A 10,003-nucleotide genomic window follows, 5' to 3' on the forward strand; every position below is an offset into this window, starting at 1 on the left:
AAAACAATCAACTCAGACATCTTATTTACCTCCGGCTGTTGCAGTAACGCCTGTAACTCTTCTTCAACCTTTTGATCCGGGAGTGGCACTGCTCCGCCGTCCTCAGGTATCCCATGGCACCCATTTTCTCCGATATGTCGGCGAATATGTGCCCGTTGCGGACACAGGTTTTCAGGCTGTCCTGCACGTCGTCGGCAGCCCACACCTCAACGAGAGCGACCGTCTCCTGCTCCGTCCATGCTGCGTTCACACCATCTGCACCTACTCCAGGGGGACGCAGGCGGCAGTTAGAAAGACTGAGTGGATGTTGTGGGAACACAGTACTGCTGTGTGAATGAATGAAGACGACTGTACCTGGATCCTGGTCTGCTTGCTCTTCTCTTTCGTCATACTCATCAATAGAAACTGCCTCATTTCCCAGTATTTGTTCCAGCTGGTGGTAAAATCTATAATCTACTCTTCTTCCACATCTGGAAGGCGTGAAAAGACGTACATGTAAACCATTAGAGTCATACTGGATTATATTTGCAAACGGATAAAGAGGCGAACTGATAGAAAGATTGTTCTCACTTCTTCCTGTCGTAACACTGCCGGAAGTTGTTCCTCAGTGACTTGACTTTCCAGCGGCACTGCTCCGAGGTCTTCGAGTAGCAGAGAGTGCGCATTCTCTCCGAAATGTCGGCGTAAATGTGTCCGTTGTGGACAAAACCCCCCAGTGCCCTCTGAACGTCTTCGTCGCCCCAGATCTCGATAAGCGCCAGGGTCTCCTCGTCGGACCACGAGCTGGGTGCTGCTTTTTCTGTTGACACGCCGATTTCTCCATCTTACAGTGAAAACAGCACTTGTCACTGTCTGTACCAGTTTTGGTATGAATGCACAATTTTACAAGTAACTGTATATAAAATATACTGTAGTTGTTGCTATGAGGATTCTTGTTTCCTCTTGCTCTTGAAAAATGCTCCATTGTCAACTCGACAAGCGCAGTTAGTGAGTTATTTTGAGTTATATAATACATAAAAAGCAAGACTATGTTTCTTTTGAAAGAAGGAATAATACAAATTATTTTCTCTTACAAATGTAAAGTTACACAAATGAGCAATAAAACAGCTTAAAACAGCCTCTCTGGGTCTGGTATGAGCAGTAGCTCATGGTGGCTAATGTCAGCTAACTTTAGAGAGATCCTGCTGTGCAAGTCTGCAAAAGTTTAACGCCCATACAGTAGTATTTATAACTCAACATGTGTATGTACAAATTCCATTTATAATTCAAAATGTTCACTATCAAATGCACAGAAGCCCATAATTAAGACTTGAGTTTCATGTTGTATTGAAGCTTTTAAAGCCCAGTTCTCCTTCTCTGTATTTATACTTCAGCCCTCACATACAATACAGCACAATCTTTAAAATGAAATACTCTGTTTTGCACTTGACTAATCATATAGAAGCTCATTATGATAATTGTACATGTATTACATATTATATCCGAGTCCCTGAATGCATTTGGGGCTCACCTCCATTTGATTTGATAACTTTTATAACCATTATTATACTGTACAAATTGAATTTCAGTGTTAATGCACTAAATAAAACATCACACCATTAATATGTGACACCTGAAGAATTGTATAATGTGAAGTGAAGCCCAAGCATCCAAATAGTTCTGAGACACTAGAACAACCTCATAAGAGCGTGAATGCAACGCTAAAATCTTGCCAAAAAGTGTAATCTCGAGTAATGCTGCCCTACTATCCACAGCACGGAGTTGATGAGGGGATTTTCTTTACCTGTCTCAGTCACTGATTCACCATTGGAGTCTTCTGATATTTCAATGGAGTCTGTTACCACGGTGGAAGATGTGGACGGCTGCTTGTCCAGGATTTGTTCCAGCAGATCATAGAATTTAAAGTCGACTCGGTCAGTCCCGGATGAGCTACAGGCGGTAAAAGGGAGCTGTATTAACACACACGTCCTGCCAAAGGCACAGTATACAAAATGAATATGTAAAATGCATTTACCTCATGTTTTCCTGACACTGCCGATAGTTGGCTTTCAGCCGCTTGATCCGGGTGTGGCACTGCTCTGCGCTGCGGGAGAAGCCGTTGGCACCCAGTTTCTCTGATATTTCGGTGAAAATGTGACCGTTGTGTGGGTAGCGTCTCATGCTCTGCTGGACCTAAATGTAGGGGACATTCTTAGTAAAAGTGGCATTAAAAAAAATATTTATTTATAAATACATTTAACAATCAGACTGAGGAGGATATCATGCACATGCAGCTTCCATTTTGGAATTGGATACATTTCTCTTTTGTTTTTTAAAAACACGTTATTCTCTTTGTCGCCTCAGACTCGAAAGCTATGACTGGAGGTCCTTGTGCTCCTGGAGCTCTCTGTTGCTGGAGACACTCAAAGATTTTTACTCTACTCTACATTGCTCCATACCTAGGATCAGTGGCGGATCTACAAAATTTTACATGGGGGGGCAAAGGGGTAGCGAGAGATCTTGGTAGGGTGGCAGGGGAAGACGGTACATGGGAACCCCCATACGTAAACTGCTATGCCCTACTACGCCCCGCAACGCCCTGCTACGCCCTAAACTGCTACAACTATTATTTCTAGTCATAGTTCCATTATCTTTTTTGTTACTATAATTACCATTATTATGAATCATAATTCTCTATATCTGTATATCTGTATGCATCTGTATCTAACCAGCGGCCACCAAGACCCTGGATCTGTCTGATGTTTCTGCCCAAAAGGAAGTTTTTCCTCGCCACTGTTGCACCAAATGCTTGCTCTTGGGAGAATTGTTGGGTCTTTGTAACTTAAAGAGTGTGGTCTAGACCTACTCTATCTGTAAAGTGTCTTGAGAAGAGTCAACTGTTGTTGTATATATAAATATTTACATATCTAACCCTATAACATATACAACAGAATGGAAATAGCCAAAAACTGAAAACACGTCATGTCACGACATGTTATGTTACTGTACTGAAATTTATATGTATATATGAATATAAACCAACCATATGGCCCAAGGGTAACTGCAGCCTCCTCTTCCTCTCTGTCATCTTCATCCTCCTGATCACTCTCTACCTCTGTGCCTCTCTTTCTCTATTATGCTCTTCTTGTCTTTACTGAAATCAAACTAATCAAACAGCAGAACGCGCTTACAAACCAGGAGGGAGCGATTTGACTTTTGGCTAACGTAATGGACGCGCTGTTGTTGATGCTGACTCGCCTTGAGCATACATTACATTTATTACAAATTTAACTTTAGATGAAACGTGTGTTTTAACTTCACCTGGGGAAGCTGACTTCACTTTCAGAGGCTCGGGGGGGGGGGCAGCTCGGTCGCTCCAGTCTTTGCCGGGATGCAGGGCCGGCACACCGCAGCAGACTCGCTGTGTGTGAGCCAGAATGTGTGAACGCCGCTCTGCACATTTGATGCAGGGACGTAGCTAAGTATTTGAGGGGCAGGGGGCTAAGATTACATCTACAATTATTATTTATTATGAATTAATATAAATTAATTGTTTGTTTCAATGTTTTAAGAAGCCTGTGCACATAGTGGCAGTTTGTTTTTACAAGCAAAGTTTTTTAAACGCCAAAGTTAGGGGGGCAGCTGGGGGGCAAGGCCCTACAGTGGGGGGTCAGCTGCCCCCCCTTGCCCCCTGTAGATCCGCCCCTGCCTAGGATTGATTTTCCGCAATTCAAATAATGAAGGGATTGATGAAGTGAAGTGAGATAGCAGTTCAGACTGATTATCCGGAAAGTTAAAGGCATAAACTATGTTCATTATAATATTGTCCTCTACCTGTGGGTCTCCCCAGATCTCCAGAAGGATGATGGTCTCTTTGTCCGACCAGGGGACTTTCCTCCTGTCTTCCTGAACGCCCACAGCAGACTCTGAAGAGACACAAACAGAAAAGAAAACACTTTTTTTAAATAACTTCATTGAGTCAATTCTGCCACCGTCTATTTATTGGTCACTTAAAAGTACTACCATTATTGATATTATTGATATTACATTTGACCATTTTGTTTTGTATTAGCCACAATACTCTCTGGTTGTATGTTTGTTCTGAGTTTATCCCATATAATGACCATCCATTTGGTGTTAAAATGTTTTTGGTCTGACAATGTAGCATTTATCATCTAAAATATGTTGTTTTTTTAGGTTTCTGAGAAGTCTGACAGAATGATACTTGTTGAAGATTGCGACGGTTCTTTTCCTTTTGCCTTTAACGACACACAACATAACTTAAAACAATTAATGAATAAAAATTAATTAAAAACAAACCCCCACAAGGACCCCAAAAAGCCCCATTTAGAATGTGTTCAAAGATTAAACAAACGGCCTCGCAAGATAAGTGGAGATCTCAACACCCCCCAATGTTGAACCCAACGTTACGCCCTTGCTTCCCAAACCTGTCAATGTCAGTAGAGAACATTGGAGTTTACCGATAGCCTGATGGGAGACAGATGGGTCGTTGTCTTCAGGCTCCTCTGGGATTTCCTCCAGCTGCGGTGCTGAAAGGAAGTCCTTCACTAAAATGCTTCCCAGTTCGTGGTAAAACTTGCACTCAACGTGCTCCTGTCCCTTCAGGCTACATCGAGGGATAAGAAGAGAGCAGATATATACAATCAACAAAAATCACAACATTTTCCCTTTTTTTTCCTCTCTCTCTCTTTCTTGCTGTGAGTATACATACTTGTTTTGGTAGCATTGCCTGAAATTTGATTTCAGCCTTTTCAGCCTTGTTTGGCACTGCTCTGGTGTTCGGGAGAAACCCTGGGCGGCCATCTTGTTGGATATGATGGAGAAAATGTGTCCGGTTCTATGCATTCCTTTCAGCTCCTGTTGCATCTCGTCTTCCCCCCACAAGTAGATGAGGGCCAATGTCTCAAAGTCAGTCCACGGAACACTTCTAGTGCCTTCCAGATAAATATAAATCACATTGTTTCAAGTGTGATAATTTCACTGGAATTTGTCATTTTAGCATAACCGTATATTATAGTTGGCACATAATGAATATAAAGACATAAAAACAGAAACATCTATAATGCCTGGTTTGATTTTACATTTTGAATCAAATATACTAAACTAGAGCTGCAATAATTAAGATCGACAAAAAAAAAAAAATAGAACAGAACAGCAAAAATGCTGAACATTTCCTGATTGCAGCTTCTTCAATGTGAAGATTTGATGCTTTTCTTTGTCATATTTGATAGTAAACTGATTCTATTCAAAGTTCGGACTGAACAAGCAATCATAAATACATGACTTTGGGCTGTGGGAAAAAATAGCAGTTGTTTTTGACTTTTTTTCTGTTGCAGCTCTAAACCGTATGAAAAGAAAAGTGACTTTGTACCGATTTCCGGTCGGCTCGTATGGCCGAGAAACTGCAAGTCCTCCTCGCCGTCTGGGGACTCGTCGTCACCCATGACCTCTTCGACGTCATAGGTGACCTCGGGGAGATCTGAGGGAGCGGAGGAGTCCAGCACCCGCTTCAGCTGCTCGTAAAATTTATACTCCAGCCTGGAGTTCCCCCTGGTGTTAGAAAAGGGAGAAAGGCAACAGGCATTTTGCTTCAATTGCTTATTCCCCATTTTTGTTTCACAAATCACAGCTGTGACATCTAAGCAGGGAAAGTCTGACCAATTGAAAGGATTGGACAGAAAGACGAGCAGAGAGAAATCACAACAGCTCATTTAACACCCACTTGTTTTTCTTGCGAAAGCATTTTTTCAGTCGTTTGATCCTGGTCTGGCACTGTTCCACCGTTCTCATGTAGCCTCTCTCAGCCATCTTCTGAGCGATCTGCGTGAATATGTGACGGTTTTTCAAGCAGCCCTTCAAGGCCCGCTGCACCGAGTCCTTCCCCCAGATGTCGAGCAGAGTGAGCGTCTCCTCGTCCGACCAGGGAACTTTTGTGTCCGTCACAACTGGGAAAGAACCTTCCTGAGTGTCTTAAATGAAACAAGGGAAGTTAGTCAAAGGCCGAGGCTTAGACGCATAGACCCACCCATCCACTGTACGTAAGCTGTACCAACCTGTATATTCTCCCCATATTGAGATTAGAGGGGATTCAGCTGAATTCTCATCATCCACTGACGAATCCCTGTGAAGGTGGAAAAACACTTAAGGATCAGATTTGACAGATTTCCTCTAATCCTATCAAAGTGGCGTCTCTCACTTTGTGATTTCAAAAATTTGGATCTGAGCATAATTTGCCACAAATGCCAAATGAAAAGAGATGGAAACAATGACCTTTAAACAGATTAAAAGCTATTGTTACACATTCGGTATTTTCAGAAGATTAAAATGACAAGAAGTACCTGGGGGAACACACATGAACCACATCAGATATTTAATAAGACAGTCTACTTTGGCACAGCAGTGCTCTGAGCTAAATGCTAACATCAGCAGCCATGGTCACAAATGACAATGCTAGCATACTGATGTTAGTAGGTAAAATGTTTACTTTGTTCATGATCACAGTTTAGCATAGCTCTAAACACAAAGTACAGCTGAGGCTGATGGGAATGTTTTAGTTGTGCAAAGTATTGTAACTGTACCAAATCATTTGTGCCAATCCATCAAATGGTTGTTGAGATATTTCAATCTAAGGTAGTGGACTAAGAGAACGACATTGCCATCTTTAGAGCAATGCTGCTAATGTGGATGAAAAGCAAATGGAACCACGAGTGATGAAAATAAAACAAAAGTGATGCCTGCCCAATGAACCAATAGGAAACCCCACTATCATGTCTTTGTGTTTAAAAAAAACAAACATGTTTGGTTATCGTACAGGTAAGCAGTCGCCTCCAAAGGCTGCTTTGTGGGAATGTCTACGCCTCCGCTCAGCTTCCTCTTCCTGAGAACCCGTCCTCCTCTCAAGCTTTGGCTGTTGTCGTTGGCTGCTGAATTTGTGTCTGCAGTCTCAGACGTAGTGAGGTCTATGGTGTCATCGCATGGTCGTGCACTAACTGAGCTTTGCGCTGTCCTCTCCTGTGAAATGTTCCCGCCTCTAACCTGCAGCTGCCAGCCGCCCGAGTCTCTTGTCTCATTTAGTCTTTGTCTAACTGTCTCAGAGGTCCTCCTGCTCGCCCTCTCCAGGCCGCTTGTGTTGAAGGGAGCGTTGAGACGTCCTTTGTGCTCTAGAGGGTTTGAATCTTTGAGAGCAGGTGAGCAAGAGGTGGTGCTGATGACAGGTTTGGTCCCAGGAGGCAGAGACAGGGAGGAGAGGATGCAGTCATCCATCGGTAATAATCTAGGATCTACAATAAGGAACAAATATGGTTAATTAGACCCTGGCTTGTCTCAAACGTAAATCAACTGACAAGAAAAGCTGTTGAATTTAGCAAAATGCAAAGACTATAAACAATATACAAACAATGACTGGTTGTTGTCAGTGCGTCTTCATATTCTCTTTGAAACCTTTGAAAAGTAATGCTTTCTTAGTTTTCTCTGCAGTGTGATGAAACAACCTACAGTAAATAATCTTTGCTTAGGGAGCCACTTATATTTAGGAAGTATAGGGAATTAAGTATAAAAAAACAATACATTAAAAGGCTAAATCCTCAGCATTTTGTTCAATAAGGTCTGGGTATTTCCAAAAAACATTTTTTCACAGAATGTTCTTTCAAATGGCAATTATATCACTTTCTGTTTCAGAGTTGACTGTTCATTTTGCTGACTTGCTTTTACAATGTTACAGTATACAATTACAGTGCACAACCGTTGGCCAACAGTACCTTTCTCTTCAAAATAACCGAGGTTTCTGTGGTGTTCAAGTACAGCCTTCATGTCCTCTGGCGGGAAAAAGGATTGTAAACAGTCGTCGAGGAATGATGGAGCGTCTCCGAGCAAAGCTGCCAACTGAGAAAAGAGATCAGGTTACTAGTATAGTATTCCTGCATTAATTTATCATTATACTGCCAAATGACTCACAGCGAGGTTCAAATGAAAAATAAATTCAATTGATGAGGGTTTATAAGTTTTCCTTGACATACATACATCACTTTGTGTTCCTATAAACTTGTGTTACTGCCAGGAAAAGGAGGAGTGCCACATTAGAACCTCTTACAGCGCTGTGGACCCACATAACAAATAGTGTGATGGCCTAATGAGCATTTTTTTTTACGTTAGAGTATGTAACTGCTACTAATCTGACTTTGTTATTTTGCTACTCTGCCACTCAAAAGAGAAAGAATGAAGCAGTCCACTGAGACGCTGTGTTGTTGCACCTGTACCCAGTTAACCCTGCACTGAGCCCGAGTGCCACGGTTAGCCAAAAAAAAAAAAGAAATAAACAAGCAGTTCAGTTTGGAATAATGACAGAGCAATTATCCTGGTAATACTTCTGTGTGTAGCATTTGGTTTATTCTGATGGGGGAATAAAAGGCAGAGGCAAAACAAGTAGTGCAGACCTCCCACAGGGCCGCACCGGGCCTGACAGCCTCCCTCAGGTAGCTTCACATCAACACTGCAGAGGGCAGGTAACAAAATAGGGATATGACCCGTTACATAAGCGTGAATGTCAGCAGCAGTGTGGCTATGGAAGGCTTTGATGGTAGCACTACAGAAAAAGGTAATTGTAATTTGTAATTGGCTGATAACGCAGGCGAAGCTGGAGTTTAAAAGCAACGTGGCACCTGTGTGAAGTCTGGAACTGGCAGCAACTCCTTCAGTCTTGATATGAACTCCCACACCAGCATCTCGAGTGCAGCATCATACTTCGAGCCAAAATATACAGGGAAGATTTCCTGCAAATACAAAAGAGAGAAACAAACACGTTAAGGATGGATTGTTGTCGGAAACTTATTTAGTTTATAGAAGAAAATTGGTATTAGGACCCACAACAGATTATTTTCATCGTATTATGAAATATTCCCACCCATCTAAAAAGGAAAGTAAAACACAATTAAGGAGTGAGTGTGGTCTCACCTGAAAAAAATATTTTCTTTCCGAGGGATCCTCCAGTAATGAATGCACTAACTCCACAAAGTTCACCTCAGATTCCTCCACCTGGTTTATGGTTAGCTGTTATAAACACACACAAATTCAAGAAAACAACAGTGTACTCTTGAAATTACGTCATGAGACTCAATCAATCGTAACTGACCCAGTAAACTTCCAAACCAGAATGTGTGTTGCCAACGACAGTTTACTTACATGGTGATCCTTGGCAGTGCTGACAGGGGCTTTAATTCTGTCCAAATGTGGCTGAATGGTCTGCATGTCCACTGGGTGCTCACCTCGACACATCTCCAGAACAAGCTACACACACACACACAGCTGTTAAATTGTGTTTAACTTGTTCTTCAGTGTTTGACCTGTTGCTACTCTGCCAACATGATTTATATGCGATGAAATAAATACAGACATAACTGAGAGAGAATACCCACATCACGTATGATCTACCCATTAGCTAGGCCTACTGTTTACAGATTTGAAATGTGTTCTTTAACTTGAGTTTTGTTAACATGAGACAAATATCTAAAATAAGTACAAGCATCACCTCAGCATAAATTAACGGTTATCATATTACTGACCCTGGCCCTGAGTCCCAGGATGAGCTGAGCCCTCTGACTGTAGCTCATCAGCTCTGGGACCAGTTCTGTCACCATGGTAACAAACTCCTCCAGCATCCCGTAGTGGTCCACAAGTCCCTGCTGCACTACTTGCCACACTGCTGCTGATATAAGCTGCAAGGGCGGGGCCAGGAGGCGAAGATAGTGGACTGGAAGATCATTACCTGAAGTGGAGGAAGAGAGGAAAAGTGAAACCCAAAAATGTATCAACATTTCATGTCCACTGACAATTAAAACCCATTTGATCCAGCCTGTTAGAGGATTACTGTGCATCTACAGGCAACGGTGAATGTTTCAAATGACCCACTACGTGATAGAAAGCAAGCGCAGGAGTAAACAACCCAATACAGGTAACTCAATAACCAGGTAATATGAGACACCTGCACAATTCTCTATTGGTTGCATTA

At 42.2% G+C, this 10,003-nt stretch overlaps 1 protein-coding gene across 7 annotated transcripts in view; it reads right to left on the reverse strand.

The window, feature by feature from the left end:
• zgc:113263 (uncharacterized) overlaps positions 1-10,003 on the reverse strand; it is a 33,178-nt gene that overhangs the window by 5,446 nt on the left and 17,729 nt on the right. For all 7 annotated transcript variants that reach the window (XM_028570495.1, XM_028570492.1, XM_028570491.1 and 4 more), the window contains 17 exons: positions 9,558-9,760; positions 9,178-9,282; positions 8,950-9,045; positions 8,658-8,768; positions 7,758-7,881; positions 6,812-7,280; positions 6,054-6,121; positions 5,723-5,969; positions 5,372-5,550; positions 4,712-4,934; positions 4,461-4,606; positions 3,814-3,905; positions 2,015-2,172; positions 1,784-1,929; positions 571-823; positions 355-470; positions 30-261 (listed from right to left, as the gene is read on the reverse strand). In XM_028570495.1, coding sequence (XP_028426296.1) covers positions 30-261; positions 355-470; positions 571-823; positions 1,784-1,929; positions 2,015-2,172; positions 3,814-3,905; positions 4,461-4,606; positions 4,712-4,934; positions 5,372-5,550; positions 5,723-5,969; positions 6,054-6,121; positions 6,812-7,280; positions 7,758-7,881; positions 8,658-8,768; positions 8,950-9,045; positions 9,178-9,282; positions 9,558-9,760 — 2,968 coding nt within the window. The remainder of the gene's footprint in view (positions 1-29; positions 262-354; positions 471-570; positions 824-1,783; positions 1,930-2,014; positions 2,173-3,813; positions 3,906-4,460; positions 4,607-4,711; positions 4,935-5,371; positions 5,551-5,722; positions 5,970-6,053; positions 6,122-6,811; positions 7,281-7,757; positions 7,882-8,657; positions 8,769-8,949; positions 9,046-9,177; positions 9,283-9,557; positions 9,761-10,003) is intronic.

The sequence above is a fragment of the Perca flavescens genome, chromosome 23 (assembly GCF_004354835.1).
Source record: "Perca flavescens isolate YP-PL-M2 chromosome 23, PFLA_1.0, whole genome shotgun sequence".
In the NCBI taxonomy this organism is placed as follows: Eukaryota; Metazoa; Chordata; class Actinopteri; order Perciformes; family Percidae; genus Perca; species Perca flavescens.